Below are 19593 nucleotides of genomic sequence, written 5' to 3'. Positions count from 1 at the left end.
AAGCAAAACAACATTCTGGGTTTGTCCGGATTTCGAAATCCGGATGAGCAACAACCTGGTCTGGAAAACAAATTCCGGATTGCATTCGAACAGAATTCAAAAAAAATAATGAACTAATTGAACTTGCATGAGTACAGAAATCAAACTTACCTTCCATGATGTTTGACAAGGGTTGAAATGCGGTGCTTTTGAGCAAGAAAACTCCAAATTTGGACAAGATTTGTGGTGTTCGGAATTTGGGATAATGTAGAGAGAGAGAGAGAGAGAGTGAATGGGGAAAGTGAAACTGTAAAAATGGGGGGCGAAGTTCCTTTTATACTTCGCATTTGTCCGGATTCTATATTTTGAAAAATTTATAGATATTCCGGATTATATAATCCGGAGGGCATGTTGGTAATTTGCATAGGGCTTGCGAGAAGGTCATAGGGTGGGAAAAGTAATACTCTTTTATTTATTATTCATTTTCTTCATAATTTATTATTATTTGTATTATTCATCTTATTTATTATTTGTATTATATATTTATTGTCGCCAAAACTGGTCACTTCGATCAAAGTGGGATTTTCATTGTAAATGGGCGTTTGTATAAATAGGAAGCAGGATACGTATTCAACATTTTGCATTGATGATTTTCCGGAAAGAAAAAAAAAAGGACAACGGCTTAGCAATTTATTTAGTATAAAAGCTTGCAAATAATGCGAATTTTTTTTTAGGGAAAAATAATGTGAATAATGATAGAATAAAACGTTTTGAACAGGTCACAGCCACTCTCCCTTTCAGTTAACCCACGGATGTCAAGTCAATCTAGCTTGAAATTCTTGGTTTCTTTTCATCATTTACTCGAGTGAAATTGTTATCTGGCACTTACTGTTAGTAATAGTGCACGGACTGCACGTCGCATAGGAATAGATAAACCTCCACATCCATTGGTCATGATATTGCAGTACATATACCTCTATAACCAAAGCATCTCATGGTACAAGGCATGCTGTCGAAATATTACCGAATTCTTTGGTAATCCAGATAGGAGCAATACTGTGCTATTTATCATCAAATGTGTATCAGCTTAAGTATAACAAACTCCCCACATCCATTGATCATGATATTGAAATGCAGAATTATTTGACTTCATAAGTAAAGCAAGTCCACCTCAATGGAACTGAGTGAGCTAAGACGTGCGGTTAAATTTAAATGATGCAGAAAAACTTAGCAAATTCTTTGAATGCGCACTAGTATTTAACTACTCCATCTCAGTTTCAATAGCATCTTTAGAGGGAGGGAGATCCTCTTTGGAGTTTGTTTTACACAAACCAAGAATCGTTAGTCTCATAATTGATATAATTGATAAGGTCAGAGTATTGATGAAAAAGGGGTAAATATAACATTGAAATTTGAAAACGACATATAAATGTGGATATTTTTTTTTTTTTTGTAAGAAATGACACAATTAAAAAGGAACCTAAAAAGTATTAGTTAAACAAAAACTACAACATGTTTGATATCAATTACACGGGACATTGGTCCCAAGCAGTCAGCACGATTGATGGGTTGAGGAACACTGAACAAGTACCAATCAGAAGGTTCAAACCCTACTAACTAACATAACCTACTAAAGTTTGTCGTTCCAAAAAAATTACACTGGACATTGAGCTGAAGGTAGCAAAGGGCATCTTTAATTCAACACAAATAACTAGTGTGTCAAAAAAATAAGAGGAACTCTTACAATCTTGCTTCTTCAGTTTCCACCAACTGTTTCTGCCTTCAGGCTTCCCAAAGACTGAACCGCCACCAAAAGATATTACCTATATGCAGTGAAAATAGCATAGACTTGAGCAAAGAGAACGGTCTATGTTGTGCAGAAAATATTTTATGAAATAGACACAAACAAGTCAAAAATAAAACAGCATCATGTGGTTGGTTATTTGAATTTTGAACGTTTGTAACAATTTCCTGGAAATCAACGCGTGTAAACTCACTGCTTGAATATAGCTAAAAGGCATGCGACCAACGTGAACATATACAAGTAAAAATATCCACACCAGGAAATTAGCATTGCATCTTTGAAAATTTAGGGATACGGAGTATACAGATGAAGAATATAGCAGAACATATCATCTCATAGGGCTTAAAAATATAATGGAACACGCATTAAACAGGGATTTCATAGCAGTAATATAATCAATACATATTATGCTTATTGAAAATCATGTAATCTCTCAGTTACAACACATACCTTTCTAAAGCTGCTTACTAAAATTGCATCTTTCCCAGAGGAAAAAAAAAAACCTCAGAAATAAAATAAATTCATTCCAACAGTGTACCCAATGAATCATTAATAATTAATATACTGCATCAGCAAAATATATAGTTATTATTGATTTATTATCATTACAACCCATCACAATTCACATCTGTTCTCACAGACTAACTGCAAGCAATCGCTCTCCAGTCTACAATTTTAAACAAAGCTTCCAGGAAAGATAAGTTTATTCTACAGAGTTGTATATAACAAATAGTGACACTTTGAATTCCCTAATTTTCCCCGAACAGAAATTCCCTCCAACACACACGTCAAAACTTTGATCAATAGTCCATTAGATAACATGTCAAGGTATGGCATAGACAAGAATATTTCACCAGCTTATGCATCCTAGTGTTTGTTTCTAGTAGAAGCATAGAAGCTGTGAACAAATTTTGGAATATAATAAATATCTTAGAAAATCTTGATATTATATCAGAATATTATAGTTTATCTCATACGATAGGATCAGTTCATATCTTGTATTATCTCCTAGGATTAGTTTTTATATCACATAGTTATAATTTTGATGTGCTTCAGAATTTCTGAGTCTTGTACCTCTATAAAGGGGGGTTAGTGTTAAGTATTTTATATAAAACTCATAACTTCAACATGATGTCTAGAGCCTGGTTTGATCCTTTGTGATCTGTCCCGTCACTATTCCACCGCTGAGTTTCAGAAAGGTTAGGACATAGGAATGTAATAATAGATATATTAAAAATTCATTTAATTGAACCTTTTTGTTTTGCCTTTTTTGTTTTCAGAGGGTTACTGGTTACATAACTGCACTTTTGGCTTCCTCCTTTTGTTGGTTGCTACGTTTTCTCCCCTCACCCTTTACCCTAGCAGCTATAACTTCAGGCCACCATCACCACCGTGAACAAGTTTCACGAAAAAACCTTCACCATTAGAATTGTCTTGCTTTGATCTAAAAGTCCCTACAGTTCAAGTGGTGAAACAAAGGATGCTTCAATGTACTTAGGCCCTAGGTCATGGTTTCGAATTCTTGTTATGGAGCCCACTTCTTTTGTTCAATTGTAATCTCCCTTGGATTTTGTTTTTCTGGTTGCAAGTTGCTGTTTAGAACACAGTTATGCTTTGTTCATGTGTTTATATTTGACAAGGCTTTGCTCATGGTTGGGATTATCCGACAATGATTTTGGTTCGCTGTCAGCTTCTTCTGTAGACAAGTAAGCTTCGTGTTTCAGCTTCTTATCTAGACGGTTAAGCTTTGGTAGCTAATGTCTTATGTGGTTTAAGCATATTTGCTTCTATTAAATTAGTAAAGGCTTGAGTTGTGGCTTTTGTTTAATGGTTCAGTGTAAGCCAAATGGTTAAGCAGCCTTGAATAGTTGCTTGTTCTTGGTGACTGAATTTTGCTCTCCTACTTGAAGCATTGTGGGAATGTTCCCAGATTGAAGTTTTTTTATTATTTTGGAGAGTGTCGTGCTGACATTAGAATAAGATTGAAGGTCGAAAACTCCTAGCAACTAAGTACATCAGGTTGTTGCTTCCATTGTTACATTTTCTCTTTCAAATGGTATATTTGTTACAAATGGTTTATCACACAGGATCAGTATTGCATCTAAGAATATCTTAGATAATCTCCTAGGATTAGTTTCCATATTATTTTGATATTCCTAATTTACCTATTTATTTAGGATAAGGAGTCTTGTATCCCTATACATAGGGACTGATGTCTAGTCTTCTGCATCAAGCTAATATTAAGTTTATCATGCCATATTGTAACACAATCAAATTTCTTCTTATTTTATCTAAAATTCAACAACAAAAACAGATATTTCCATTTCCCCAAAAGTGATAACAGATGGAAATACGGGCTTTGTGATTACCACTACCATGACTTGCAACATGGAAGAAGAAAGTAAAACATCAACAACAGCCACCATTCAATACCTTTTACAGTATCAACTGTATGAATCAAGTGACGACCTAAAGTCATGTCATGAACTATTCTAATGATACTTTGTGAATCCAAATATCCCTTAATGATTGGTCTATGATTGTTTACTCTCTCTCGGCCTCTAACTATTTCACTATTCCCATTTGGTCTAATACCTTCCTGACAAATACATTTACAGGTCTTCTAAAAACGTCACCAATCACTCAAGCTTGACACTTTAAAATCTTTTCTACAGGTTTTCTAAAACATATCAGGGAAGAAAACAAGTAACTCATCACAAAAGATTACTGAATATCTTTTGGGGATAATACTTACCATAGTCAGACTAGGCCAAAAGAGAGGATGAGAAAAGTAAAGGAGTCCAAACAGCAACCACAGCCCACAATGATTAGTGAAGAAGACGAGGTGAACTACGGAGGAGGAAGAACAATGACAGCCCCCAACCTTACAACAACACCAATAAAGAGTGCCAGAGTGAATCTGCAACTATTATGTGTTTATTAAGACATCTCTCCGGGACATTTTACAGATCAAAGCACTAACCAATCAATCGGTATGATAAGACAGATTAATAACACTCTAGCATTACCAGAATGCTGATAACCATTAACCACCGCAGTATTGAATTAATCGCAAGCTACTCAGGAATGCTAAGTAATTATTAGAACGAAACACTCGAAATTTGGCGCCTAGCCGCCTACAATTTTAGCTCCAATTCAAATTAATAAGTTACCACATTACTCAATTGAAGACATTCAGTTAATCACATTCTGCAAGAAAATAATTCAACATTCAATCATACTCCTATCTAAGCTAAACCCTAACCTAATAGCAAGTTAAAATCTTCAAATTCAAAATAAACTTTAATCTATCATAAATTAGGAGAAATTAGGGTAAAATCGAACAAACCTCAGGAAAAACAGAACGAAGCGAACCCTAGCGATTCTTCTCAGCAGGCAATGGACGATTGAATCCACCACGACGATTCATATACTGCCTCGGCTGCCGTTTCGTAACGGCTCTAACACCGCTGACGTCAGCACCGGGTACCGGTTTTCCCTTAGTGGAATCAAAACCAACAGGAATTCCCATCATCTTCATCATCTCGATCTCATCTTCGTTCACATCAACTTCTTCTCCATTCTCTTTCTGCTTTTGCTGCTGTTGTTCCTTCGCTATTCCATCAACGAAGTCAGACACAACTTTCTTCGTCTCTTTGTGTTCTTTCGGCTCCTCATCGACGGAGTCACGCCGGTGACGCTTTCTCGGAGGGTCTGGAGAAGGTGTACGGTGGTGGCGTCGACGGTGAGAGCGGTCGACGGGAGAACGGGAACGAGAGTGACGGGAGCGTACACGGTCAGGTGAACGTGTACGGGATCTCTTGCTGCGTGCTCTGTCACGTTCACGATCACGATCTCTGTCACGGTCACGGTTGCGATCACGATCGACGTCACGGTCGCGGTCGTCTTTGTCTCGTCTTCGCTCTCTTTCTCTGTCGCGGTGGCGGTCACGGTCGCTCATGGTGGAAGATAGGGTTTAGAGTTCCTCATTCAATTTGATGCAAAACCCTATAATAAACATTTTTACTCTAAAAAACCCAAAGGGAGTAAAAATGTTAAAAGAGTTTGTCATAGTTAGCAAAGGTAATAGTATTATTCACAAAAAAAAAAAAAAATTGATATATTAAACGGATAATCAAATGATAAAAAGTGCTAAGACTTGAATCGAAAATGTTCACAATTCAACAATTATGATGACAAAAGAGCATCAAAACAACAAACGTTTCAAAGCAAAATAAAATACAAATCTTAATCATAATGTGGCCGCGTCTAAACATCTGAGTGGTTTAGGACTCCATTAATGATAGTTTGATAATCGTGAGAAACCGTTACCTTTGTTCTTAATCCCAGACCAAAGGAAAAATTTTACCATAAAAAAAGATAGAGAGACATTAGCACAATCAATCACGTAGGTCAAAAATATTATAATTGCGTTGGCTTCCATATTGATCATAGACATGCCTACCACGTTACTTAAAGATATATCCCTTTACTTTTTCTCTATAAGAACCCAAAGTTGTAATTGATTCATGTGACAAAAGTGATTGTTTGTCAAAGCACACCTAATTTCTAAACGAGATAAAACATCCGACCACAATTTACAACATACAATATATTCAAAGACCACAATTTACAACATACAACATATTAAAAAAAAATGTTTATACGATTTAAATTTAATCATGTCAAAACAAGTCACACATAAAGGTGAAACAATATTTTGAACACCTACAACAAGCAAATTATCAATAGTTCGGAGATGATCATTCAACAATCTTCAAGCGAATAATGAAACCTTTAATAGAATCAAATTGTTCCATGTAACTTTAAACATAAGAAAATTTGTTATTAAATCAAAATTGTTAGATTTCAATGTCTTACACTCCTCCACTAACTTCTCCTCCCATGCAAATAAACCTCTCCTCCAAAATAACCCCTACCAATACTCCATTACTACTAACCATATCGTTCACGTAAGCATTTTTGTCACTCACTCACTGATTTAAATATTCACTATGATGGATCCTTAAGAACCCCCTCCAACGAAGGTTCATACCAAACACAAAGTGGTACACTCATTTCTAATCTTCTTAGACACATTTTTAATATACCACCTCCCTCGGCTTACCTCATCTCCCATTTTTATGTTATAAATATCCTTCCATGCTTTTTTTTTATATACACGATCAACATGCTGGTTCTCGATTTCCTTAATTTTCGTTCTAACAAACATGTGTTCTAACTCGAATGGATGCAAAATGATAAATCTTTTTTAAGGCCTTAAGTTATCTATATTCTCAAGGTTTGAACTTTGGTCATGAAGCATACGAGGCCCCGTCTTAATTAATTAAATCGGACAAACATCTATAACCAGGGCGTCTTAAACAATTCGTAGGCCCGGTTTTTGTCATTTATGAACATACTATAACTAATATATCATATTAAATATTTATAATTAAATTAAATCTTTTTAACCCTTTTTTCCTCCAACATTTGAAGACATAAAGTCCAAATTTAGACCGCTTGATACTTACACCCAATCGGTCTCAAAATGAACAAACTTGGGTCCCAAAGTTAGTTCCAACACTGATAAATAAAAGTGCTCAAATGTTTTAACTTAATAACTAGTTACAAACCCGTGCTTCGCACGGGGGTTCAGTAACGTATTTGACAAAATATTATATTGGAAGGATAGATTGTGAAATGACAGATAATTATAAACCATAATACAATATTTAGAGTACTCTTGCATTACGGATTACAAAATTAAATCTTTAAAATGGTTTGATCACAAGTAACAAATGAAAACATATTTTGTCAGCGGTAGAAACACTTTTCCAGTAATAATTGATATCTATCTATAAACCAATGAAAACCCTATTACCAAAGCTGTCTGATTTATATCATTTTGACTTTCAGCTTCAACATATATAAATCATTTCACATGATCTACAGCAAAGACAGTAACTGCAATTTAGTATCCAGTTCTTTCAGGCGAACAAACTTCTGCATCAGATAGATAGCTGAAAGCCTCTCTACCTAATTTATATCAGTTTGTGTTTTAGCTTCAACGTATATAAATCTTTTCACATTATCTACAGCAAAGGCTAGGGATGTCAATGGATACCCATGGGTACGGATAATATGATACCCGTCCCCGCCCCGTTGGATAAGTATGATACCCGTGCCCGCCCCGTATCCTCGTGGGTACTCACTATACCGGTAGCCGTGGGTATTGAGGTATCCATGGGTACCCATGGAGTTTTGAATTTATTTATTTTTTGGTACAAATAATAACTTTTTTTAATTACCAAAAAACTTCAACTTTTAAACATCCATACATAATCCACTCAAATTTCATTAATCATACATAATTCATAGAAAATTCATGATTCTTATATAATCTATATGTTTTATGATGTGAATGAAGTAGAAATGGCGAACTTAATAAGATGAATTAAAAAAATTTAAAATAAAAATAGGTTATTATTGAGGATTTTTAGGTGGGGAGTAAAATTTTCTTCAATAAGGTACCAACTTTAAGTAATAAGATATGATATATAAAGATATATTAGTAATTTACTTAATTTATTATCGGGTATGGGTACCCATAGGTATGGATACAATCCAATCCGTGTCTATGTCCATATAATAATGGGTAGTCAAATACCTGTTTATTATACCCGTGGATACCAGTTTAGCTACCCGTTCCATACCCGTGACGGATTTTACCCACGGGTACCCATGGGCATGGGTATTTTTGCCACCCCGAGCAAAGGCATATATTAACTGCAATTTAGTACCACGTATATAAATCCTTTCACATGATCTACAACAAAGGTAGATAGTAACTGCAATTTAGTATCCATTCCTTTCAGGTGAACAAACTTCTGAATCAGACAGATAGTTGAATGTCTCTCTACTTGATTTATATCATTTTGCCTTTCAGTTTCAACGTATATAAATCATTTCACATGATCTACAGCAAAGGCAGATATTAACTGCAATTTAGTATCGAGTCCTTTCATGTGAATTATACGCACTTTTAAAAACTTGTTTTAAAGGAGAGATGTTCAAATTACGGAATATTACCATTCTTAGTAAATTTGAGAATGAAGTTCGCATAATCCAAATATTTGTGATGCATGGTTTAAGGCATGGGGTTCAGTAACGTATTTTGTAAAAAAATTGTTCCGAAGGAAAAATGAACAAATTAATGAATATTGCACAAAAATTAAAAAACTTTATCAAAATATTTATGAAAGCTTTATCAAGAGCAGGAAAACAACATAAATTACATAATAGTTAAAATTATAAAAGTGAGCGCTACTGTCATAGAGTTACCAAAAAGGGATTAACACCAATATTTACATGACACAAAATGAACGAAAGAAACACATTAAACTCTTTAGCGTCTTGTGTAGGAACTTGGTTATTAATATTTTGACCGTTAAAAAATAAAAAATCTCTTTGACATCAAAAAAGTAATATCAACTGAGCAATATTCAGTCTCTTCACATATGCTTAGTAATATTCAGTCTGAAAGATTACATTGAAAGGATAGATGGTAAAATGACGGATAATTGTGAATCATTATAATATGTCAAAATATAAACCTTAAAAACCATGAACCATCAACTTAGTTTTAAATAGTTAAAAATAAAAAATTGTAAAATAGTTAAAAGTTTTTAAAAATATAAAAATTGGAATATAGTTAAAAAAATTGGTGAGGTAGCACTCAACCAAGCAACACTAAAAAAATTACATGCATTAGCGTAACAAAAAAACAGACAGACGGACATAAAATATTACTCTAAACGTTAATGTGTGTATATATTCGCGAGGTTGAAAAAAGGAGATAAAAATATTTGGGATCATTAAATGACATCGTGAATAAAAATATTTGTGAGATTGTGATGATTAAACGATATTGAAATTAAATATATAAGTGATAAAAAGATAATAAAATTCCTTTGAAAAAAAGGTAATAAAATTAAATGGAATCTCCTTAAAAAATTAATGGAACGGTTAAAAAAAAGTTAAATGGAAGAAAAAAACATAATGAAATATAATATTAAAAAATAAAGAAAAAGTTCCCGGCGTGAGTTGAAAAGAGGTGCTTGTGAAATAAATTGTCGAGAAGTAGTTTTTTAAAGTAACATTCAACAACTTCTGGTCAAAGCTCATTCCATTCAATTTTATGCGTTCAAAAAAAGTACTTTTTTTAGTAAGTAATTAATTGATATTGTATTCGGCCTAACTTCTCCTTAAAAATGTAGAGAAGTTTGAAAAAAGTCGGGTCAAACGATACCTTAATCTCCCACAAAGGCAATGTAGAAGCAATTGAATTTGGGAGAAAAAATTGAAAAATAGTTAAAAATATAAAAATTGGAAAATAATTAAATGTTATTAAAAATATAAAAATAAGAAAATAATTAAAAAAATTGGTTAGGGGCAAAAATGGAAATTCATAGGCCAAACCTTAAAAAAAAAAAAAACTTGTCGAGAATTAGTTTTTTAAAGTAACATTCAACAGCTTCTGGTCAAAGCTCATTCCATTCAATTTTATGCGTTCAAAAAAAGTACTTTTTTTAGTAAGTACTTAATTGATATTGTATTCGGCCTAACTTCTCCTTAAAAATGTAGAGAAGTTTCAAAAAAGTAGGGTCAAACGATACCTTAATCTCCCACAACGGCAATGTAGAAGCAATTGAATTTGGGAGGAAAAATTGAAAAATAGTTAAAAATATAAAAATTGGAAAATAATTAAATGTTATTAAAAATATAAAAATAAGAAAATAATTAAAAAAATTGGTTAGGGGCAAAAATGGAAATTCATAGGCCAAACCTTAAAAAAAAAAAACCACTTCTAATAATTGAATTACCAAAATGCCCCTCATAGGGGCAAATTGGTAATTTCAAGGGGCATTTCCTTTCTTATATATACTAGCTACAAACCCGTGCTTCGCACGGGGTGGATTGCTTTTTTTCGGATAATTTTGTTGGCAAACAGATATTTGTTAATACGCTTAAAAGTAAACTGATTCGAAATCTCTAGTTTTTTTTCGATGCATCATTTATAATGACGTATCTTACAGCAGCCCGTGAATATATAATCATATAAGTTATAAGTTACATCTCATTCACAACATATAATGGAGGAAAGAGTGGCACAACAGTAATGGAAAAAATATAGGCATGATGAAATGGAAGTATGAGTAATCAATGTAGACTAACAAAATTCTGTTCTTTGCAGCTAATTATAACAAATCCATTCTTTATTCTACCTCCCAAAGTTGCAATAGTTAATTTACTCAAAAAAGGAAATGTAAGTATCTGATCTCATTATAAATAATGATATTTCTAAATCACCCAACCCAAGTTAAGTCTATGATATTTTTAAATGAACAACTTATCCAAAAAATTGCAATCACTTATATCGTGTGATGTTAGTTACGGTACACAACTTTTGAAATGCTCAAGCAAGCAATTTTTACTCAAATTAAGCTCTCTATACTCTTGGATTGAAAGAAGAAAAATGGAAGAAGATCAAGTGATTCAGATGGAAGAGTCTAAACCCTTTGATTCAATTAATCAAAGGTATTCAATTTTGCATATTTACTTTGGATTGAGGTTGATTAGGATGTTAGCTCATTTTTACTTCATTTTGAGTAAAAATTGCTTTCTTCTCCTTATATATAATGTGCAAATTATAATTCATTTTGACCTATCTAATGAGTATAGAGAGCTTAGATAGGTCAAAATGAATTATAATTTACTTTAAAACTACGGTTTGGGACCTATCTAATGATCTCATTATATATAATTTGCACATTGCAATGAATTATAATTTCATCTTCTCCTTCAAAAGGAAAATTGATTTGCAAAGCATCCGGCCATTCCATTAGAAGTTAATGGCAACTATTAATATAAGATATTGTGTCCTAAACAAATCGCCTATTTATATCAATAAATCAATACTGCAATTGCTCAAAATTAGACTTCACATATTGATTTGCCTTCTTTGTATTGCTTTTACATCTTTCCTTTATTATGCCTTCCTCATTGTGCTCAATTTAAATGCTGAAATTTATCCGTATCGCAACACCTGTAACAGCCGAAATTGCGGAATCCTATACACGACCGCGACCTTGACCTTTATTTAAATCCTTGAAGACTATTACTAAACTGTTTTGTCCAATTAACCATTAGTAGATGCTAGTACATGGCCAGGAGCAGGTATACTAATCATGATGCTAAGAGAGTGAATAAGAGAAGCCTGCTTGCCATTTGCTTGTAATAATAAACCATTAGTAGTAAACAATGGCTACCCAAGAGGGAACGTAGGTAGCAAGCCCATCTGACATAAGCCAATTGATAATAAAAGTCATTGCCACACGAAACCTTGGAAACTTCAAGTTAACCACCTGAATAAAGTCATCACCTATGTCATATACAATATTATGATTACCCCCAGTTGAAGCACGCCTTAAGTAGCATAATTTGTTCATATATAATTACAGTGTTACACATATACCACAAACTGGACAGTAACAAAGTTGGATAGAAAAAATACCTCATATTTTAAATTTAAACCATTTTAAATTATAATAACAAATCTCTCAATTGCAAAACTTTTGCCTATAGAGAACCATGACACTGTTTAGCTAGTATAATTTTCTTACCAATATGGAATGGAAAATGCATATGCTTTAATAACTTTCCAAATTAAACATGGGTGAAATAATGGGGAAATTAAACTCCTTTAACATCAATCATTCAGTTTCAAGGCTAAATATACCGCAGATCCTTTGTTAGTCTTCCTTTATCAGCCACAACAAAACAACCTCAATGAAGAGCAAGACCGCACAATAATACTCCAAATCAAATACATGAGTTGCTTATTCATGAAGCATACTCCAAATCAAATACATGAGTTGCTTATTCATGAAACAATTACAATAAAGATTTTAAAGGTAACCAATTACGGATTTTGATTCTCAAATAGCAAATGGTGACACAATTCAAATGCTTTCAATAGGATATCTCTTAAACCAATGGTAGTCTCTTCATCACACTTTCTCAATCTTCAAAATAGAGTGTTGGGTTCAACCGCCTTCAAATTTCTTAACTTCATCCTAAACAACTCCAAATTCTAAATCCTGAAATGATCCATGGCACAACTAATGTAACAATTGCTGCAGGCAAATTATATTCATGGAAGCCAATGCAGACACGTATCAATAAACCCTCTGCAGATTATTTCTATCAGCCGAACTCTTACACACGTAACAACTAAAACTTAACCAAAATACATGCAATTTTTTATCCCCACTCAACCCTCGCTGTCAATGACAATATGAGCATTCAAAATCAGTGGCGTAAAACAGACTTCATACAATAATTTCTGATGAAAACATAAAGATGGGAGAAATCAACAAATTGTAAGCTAAAAAAAACTCTCGATTATAGAAGCTCACTGTGGATCAATATCTTCCGGAAATTCTAGCTGATGGTTCATAAATTTTACAGCTCCAATAACCTGTCAGTAAAATCAAGAAAGATTCTCTCAAACCAATTAAGTCCTTAATAACTTACATCAACAACATTTTCTCATGTCTCGACTAATATTAGACTCAATGGAGGTTTCTTTGTTGAAAATGTGTTTGTATACTTTTCTCAATATGAAAATGATGACAAATTGATAATTGCAGATACATAACCATGGACCTCTGCCTTCTTGATAAGCATGTTATAAATTCAAATGATACTAAACTTACCACATTATCTTGTTCAAGCACTCATACAGCTCTCTTTTTAGATGTATCTGCATTGGATGTGGTCCCTTTAGTAGAAGAAGGATCCTGAGACACATAATAAATATTTTGATTTTCTTCATAAACAAACCTAAAACCACATTAAACTTAAATACAAATTAGAGACAGTAAAGCATGGTTAATCTTCAGAAATTATGAAAGGGAAAAACGCATATTTTCTTCGATATTAAAAGATGGCTTATGATTGAATTTTAGTGTACATTAGGAATCAAAAAGTAAGTATACTGCAATATTCTAATGAATTTTGAAAGAAAGGCCAGTAAGGTAAAGAAAAGGATGACACAAAAAGGATCAGTGGATTTGGTACAGAAACTGCACGCAGTTTTCGATCTCAACTGATTGTTCAAAGCTAATTTTGGTATTCAATTACCAAAAATAGCAAAAGTCATAACTCAGCATTTTTTTTTTCAAATTGCATCGTGCATAAGGAACTTATACCTGCTCCAGGTCTGACAATTCAAATACCAATAATCCCAGTTCATCCAAGGCCACCAGAAACCTTTCGACACTCATCAGCTCATTCGAAGAACCACTTCCCTGAAGTTAAAAATGCATTCTTTAGAAGAAAGAGGACATAAAAAATATAATGAAAACAGTTCTAACTTGATTTCAGCTCAATTAATAAACAATGGATGATAATGTATACATAACTGATAGGGGAAAAGAAAAAGCATAGTATATTAGCTTGAGCATATAACACAATAAAAGATATTCCTACTACCTCCAGCGAACCAGGAACCAGTTTGTCTAAAATGGTACATGATACGGATCCATCCCTCAAGCATGCCCTTAATTCTTCCTCAGAAATTTCTAAGGCAGATATCCATGTTATCAGAGGTGCAAGCGGGATACCTAAAACCATATAAAAATCCAGTCAGTGTCGTAGATACGGAATGCAAAACTGCGAATAAACTATCCTTAGAGACAGAAGCTCCAGCTTGACCGGCGAGTTGTCGTTTCCAAGCATAGGCAACAACGACACCATCTGGACAAACCAGCAGCATATGCGATCCCCAAAAATCCGATTCACTGAGAACTCCAGCTTCTTCAAGCTCCTTTCCTATCAAATCGAATAAATATATATTCAGAAATTATGTAGATGTGATATAACCTTAAAAAAATCACATATTCCATATTAGCTAGATGTGATATAACCTTAATCAAAAAATAAGTTTGCATCAACCCAAATTCTAAATTTCACACGTTCTCACAACTACCAGTGGTCCAAATAATAATGTTTCAAATACCAAAATATTCAACACTCCCACGAACTGAAACCTGCAAACACAACTCACCAAAATACACATTACCTGTGGCTGTCACCATAAAAACCAGTAGAACCAGTAGAAATAACTCGATTGCAAATGAACAGATGTACAATGCTAAAGTCGAAGTCTCTCTTCCAAAACCCATTTTTAAAGTCTATTAAAACCTCAATATCTGCTGCAAAAATGCATATGAGAAAGGGAAAAAAGTACAACTACTTTTAACAACAGAAATGTACAGAAGTGTCCTATGCATTATTAGGCATAAAAAGTCCACATACTTTAACAGCAGAACCTTATGATGCAAGAGTTCGCGTACAGTGGCAGCTAGTGGTATAAGTGAAACCAAAACCTTGCTTCCACTCCTGCAAGGACAATATCAAAGCTGATGATAAAAAAGATCATCATTGTCAAATGTTCATTTTTATTGCATTATCAGCTTGCCTGTGATTTGGGAAAAGGAGTGTGAATGATTATAGGATAGTAATGATTACTTGTTTATGGCAGACACCTTTTCTTCTTGTTGTTCCAGTAACGAAAGACCCTCTTCAAGCTTTCCTAGGTGAAAGTAGGCCTTAAGCATCATTGAACACCTCCATAGTCTGAAGTAGACAACTTTTGAGAGTTCTGAAATATCCATATATGTCACTTGGCAACCAGCAACAATTGGACAAGCATTCTTCTCAACAGAACTAACAGTCTTGTCACACTGATGAATCACCTCCTCATATCTACTCAGCTGATATTTGAAACGAAAGTTAACCAACTCGAATCAATTGGCATAAATTACTACACTAAAAGGCTTATGCTGACTCGTAAGTTTTTTTTTTATATTAATAGATTCAGAGAATTTGAGAGAAAATACAGAAACTGTAACTTGAAAATGAAACATGCTCTATCTACATAATATAAACTAAACATGCACTGAGATTGCAGATCATGTCAATTCAAAAATTGTTATGACTTATGGGTTCAAGACACAATATATCTAGCTAACCAATTAAAGTCCAACAAAAGATGAAAAACATAGCAAAATAACTATGACTAAAACTTGGCAACTATAAGGGAGGACAATGAGAAGAAGTTTAATACCTTTCTCTTTATCTCTTCTCTAACTCTTTTGTATCTCTCTCAAACCAATCAAAGGGTTAACAAAATCAATCAAGCGAGCAATAGGTTTCCTTTCTGTAATTATTATGGCTATGGTTATACACTAATCCTTGATACTAATTTTTTTTTTCTTTCCTCACTTCAGTTATGAAATCACATGTCTTCAAATAATTTTGTAATGTAGCTAACATCAAACAAACTGGAAATCAAGAAAGTGATATAAATGCTTACCGGCCAGGCTTGAATAAGAGATAGCGATAGGTGAACCACTGAAATAGAAAAGGAAATTTCAGTTAGATATCAATTCATGTTGCCAAATCAATCCATCAATTCATCAAGTGAGTCAATTGCTAATCAATTGAGACTGGGATAGCTAAGAATAAATCAATGAACAAAATTCAGCTATATAAGATAAAAAAGAGAGCGAAATTTCAACATATTACTTGCAGTGTTCAATCCCATTGCAAATATTATAAAAATAATGAACAAAGAGCAAAAGAAATACTTTGAAATGAAACTTACATATTTTAGAACAGATATGGACTTAATAGCTAGCAAAACAGCATCATTTGCAGTCTTCATGCACTCTCAGAATGAAACACAACCTAAACAACTGCTAGAAAGTGAATATCTTCAATGCAAAGCTTAGCACTATAACCTGAAAAAGTAGAGAAGCTTCAAACTTGACAACCATATGGATAATTTCACAACCTGTAAATAAGAGGAAAAACACAATAAATATTGTAACTCCTACACATTCATTCAGACAATCTTACAAACACTTAGTATTTCTTTTTGATTCTAAGGACAACAGATATGAACCCCTTACTTACAGGTCCACTTCTTGAGCTGGCTTTTGATTCTGCCATATAGAAATCCTGGAACAGAAATAGGAAAAAATGAAATGACAAATTCTACTCTCACTATTCTTATTACTCAATTCCATAAAACCCTAAATAAAAGAGGGCTCATCAAGGACTCCCAAATCAAAGGATCAGAAGCATGTAGCAATTCTGAAACAAATCAACATTGATGTATAATGCCAAATTTAGTTTTCAGTTCCTAACTAAATCACTGTGAAAGTGAGAGTGGTGATGGAGGTCTCAGTGAATTATATGTAGAAAAACTATAATGAAGAAAAACTAAAAGAACACAAGAAAAAGTAGAAATTAACCCTTTTTTTTCCTCTGTTGACTGATTGCCATCGTATCAGAAGCTGCTTGTCCATCCTCAAATCCATTGTCCATCTAAATTTTCAATAAAAGGGTGTGTGTAAATAACAAATAAGTAATGGATTCAAAACATTAGATTTCAAAATTAATCAATGTACAAAATACATATTTTTCAGTAATCATTCTAAACCAAAAAAATCAAAAGATACTTCTAACCCATTATTTCTATCTCAGACTAAACCCATTATTTCTTCTCTCTCAAATTTTTTCACTTCTTTGTGGTTGCAATTTTCACTTATGATATACAAACTACAATCACTAAACAACAACCCAAAATCAAAACACCAGACCCTCAATTAAAATCAAAGATACAATTTTCTGAAGATATTCAAGCAGAATTAGAACCACAAACATTAGCATCATCAAAAAACTTTGTATATCATAAAAACAAATTCCTAAAAGCATGAATTTCCTCAACCCAGAAAAAAATACTTGAACATGCAAACAAAATTAAGGTTTAGATGAAGAGAGAAACAAAGATTAGATAAAGAGGACACCTCTGATGCAAATCGGTGCAGATCAGAGTGTTGGACGATGAGGTCGACGGCGGCGACCCTTTCTACCTTTCGTCCCTCTCCTCTCCCTCGACCCTCTCTCTCGTTCAGCTCTGTTCCGCTGCAATTTCGTCGGAATCGCCGAATCGTCCAAATACCGGCGACGAATTCCTTCTTCCTCTTGGTTACCCGTTTCCTCTTCTTCTCCTCTCACTCGACCTCCCTTCTTTTCCCGTTTTCCCGTTCTTCTCACCTCTCTTCTTCTCTGTCCCCGATCTGTTTTCCTTTTTTTTTTTGCTTCACATATATATATAGTGGGGAGATGCTTATTTACTAATTTACAAAATTGCCCCTCTTAGGGGCAAAATGGTAAAATGCACGGACATGGATTTTCCTATTTAGTTTAGATAAGTAGACAACATTAACAATGGTATGCTTAAATGGTATCTGCCATTGGGGGCCATGTATGTTCCAACACTAATGGATGAAAAATGATAAATCTTTTTTAAAGCCATAAATTATATATAAGTTTGAACTTTAATCATCAAAGATATATGAAATTCTCATTTAAACTAGTCGACCTACGCAAATATTTGTAACTAATGTGTCATATACACCCTCCGGTCACTATTATAAGCAAAAGTTTACATTTCACATTCATTCAATTAATGTTTTATATGATCTTTATTATAGACCACATACAACATTTAATGAATAAATCTAAAATGTTAATTTTTGCTTATATTAGTGACCGGAGGGTGTATTATATATTTATAATTAGATTAAATCTTTTTAGGTGTTTTTTTCCCAATGTTTTGAAGCATAAAGTTTTAGTTTGAGCTGTTTGACCTCTTGACCCGACCCTTTTTAAAAGGGTCTTGCTAACTAGTGCCCTCAAAACAATGGTTAAGGATTCTACAAATAGAAAATTTGTCTTGAAAATATAAGATGTTACTTTTGATTAAGTAATGATTACACAACTTTTCATGAAAACTTGCTTGTTTTGGTAATGCCCTTGGGGCACTAGTTAACATTCTCCTTTTTAAAATGAACAAACTTTTGTCTCAAAGTAAGATAAAGGACCAAATCTAAAATTAAAACCAAACGTAAAGGATTTAAAATAAATCTTGTCAAACAAATTGAAATAGAAAATTAATAGCTTTTTTATTTTGTTCTTGATGGGATCAAGAAATACTCCTCGTCAACCAAAGGGCCTGTTTGGTTTGGCTTCTGAGAAGCAATTCTAGCCCAAAATCAATTCTCTACAGTGCCAAAAGCAATTCTAGCCAAAAACAACGTGTTTGGTTCAGCTTTTCAGAATTGCTTTTGTCCTCCAAAAGCAATTCTCCATGAAGCTACAAATCCTAGCTTCTAGCTTTTCTAGAATCAATTCTCCTTGAACAACGTGTATAGGTTTGTATATTTTATTATTACAACATGTTATTTTACTTTATTGCCCTTTATCAATTCTCATTCTTTATCAATTCTCCTTTAGCTATGTCTATTTTAGTAATTATACATTCAAAAGCAATTCTACATAATTGCATCCAAACATAAATCATTTTGTTTAATCAATTCTACATAATTGTATCCAAACATAAATCAATTCTCTCAGAATCAATTCTGTCATAATCAATTCTATCAGAATCAATTCTCTCAGAATCAATTATATTCAAAGCTGAACCAAACGGACACTTTATAAAGGAGCTTGACTGATTAGTTATTTTCCAATTTATAATTTTTGGGGCGTCTAAACTTTTTGTTCCTTTGTGATTGATTAAAATAGATGAAATGCATACACAAACTACATAGTAACAAGAAGTTATGTGAAGCTCGTGAAGAGAAAGCAAATTAAATTAATATAGCAATATC

At 33.4% G+C, this 19593-nt stretch overlaps 2 protein-coding genes across 23 annotated transcripts; both read right to left on the bottom strand.

Annotated features, from left to right (window-relative positions):
• Positions 1 to 1447: 1447 nt before the first annotated feature.
• LOC146903121 (U4/U6.U5 small nuclear ribonucleoprotein) lies at positions 1448 to 5768 on the bottom strand. 5 transcript variants are annotated; one of them, XR_015023085.1, is made up of 4 exons: positions 5133 to 5768; positions 4813 to 4993; positions 4539 to 4703; positions 1448 to 1802 (listed from the first exon to the last, which is right to left on the bottom strand). XR_015023085.1 is itself a non-coding variant. In XM_085736248.1 (2 exons), the coding sequence occupies exon 1, from the start codon at positions 5742 to 5744 to the stop codon at positions 5160 to 5162; it is 585 nt and encodes a 194-aa protein (XP_085592374.1). In that variant the 5' UTR covers positions 5745 to 5768; the 3' UTR covers positions 1448 to 1802; positions 5133 to 5159. The 5 variants fall into 5 exon arrangements, 3 of the variants coding, with proteins under 3 accessions (XP_085592374.1, XP_085592376.1, XP_085592375.1); XR_015023084.1 differs by lacking the exon at positions 4813 to 4993; XM_085736248.1 differs by lacking the exons at positions 4539 to 4703; positions 4813 to 4993.
• A 6761-nt stretch (positions 5769 to 12529) lies between these two features.
• Positions 12530 to 18132, bottom strand: LOC146903120 (uncharacterized). Of its 18 annotated transcripts, none has more exons than XM_085736230.1 (12): positions 17725 to 18132; positions 17170 to 17242; positions 16829 to 16873; positions 15380 to 15624; positions 15167 to 15250; positions 14776 to 14898; positions 14564 to 14680; positions 14342 to 14472; positions 14059 to 14157; positions 13564 to 13647; positions 13264 to 13325; positions 12632 to 12945 (listed from the first exon to the last, which is right to left on the bottom strand). In XM_085736230.1, exons 2-6 carry the CDS (start codon positions 17233 to 17235, stop codon positions 14811 to 14813), a joined length of 528 nt encoding a protein of 175 aa, XP_085592356.1. In that variant the 5' UTR covers positions 17236 to 17242; positions 17725 to 18132; the 3' UTR covers positions 12632 to 12945; positions 13264 to 13325; positions 13564 to 13647; positions 14059 to 14157; positions 14342 to 14472; positions 14564 to 14680; positions 14776 to 14810. The 18 variants fall into 18 exon arrangements, with proteins under 18 accessions (XP_085592358.1, XP_085592355.1, XP_085592364.1 ...); XM_085736234.1 differs by having other exon boundaries at positions 12725 to 12945; positions 13564 to 13610; XM_085736231.1 differs by lacking the exon at positions 12632 to 12945 and adding an exon at positions 12975 to 13128.
• Between the last annotated feature and the right edge of the window lie 1461 nt (positions 18133 to 19593).

This window comes from Medicago sativa, chromosome 8 (assembly GCF_051527215.1).
Source record: "Medicago sativa cultivar Bolivia chromosome 8, Bolivia_mono, whole genome shotgun sequence".
Classification (NCBI taxonomy): domain Eukaryota; kingdom Viridiplantae; phylum Streptophyta; class Magnoliopsida; order Fabales; family Fabaceae; genus Medicago; species Medicago sativa.
This window is presented reverse-complemented; position numbering and strand designations above follow the sequence as displayed.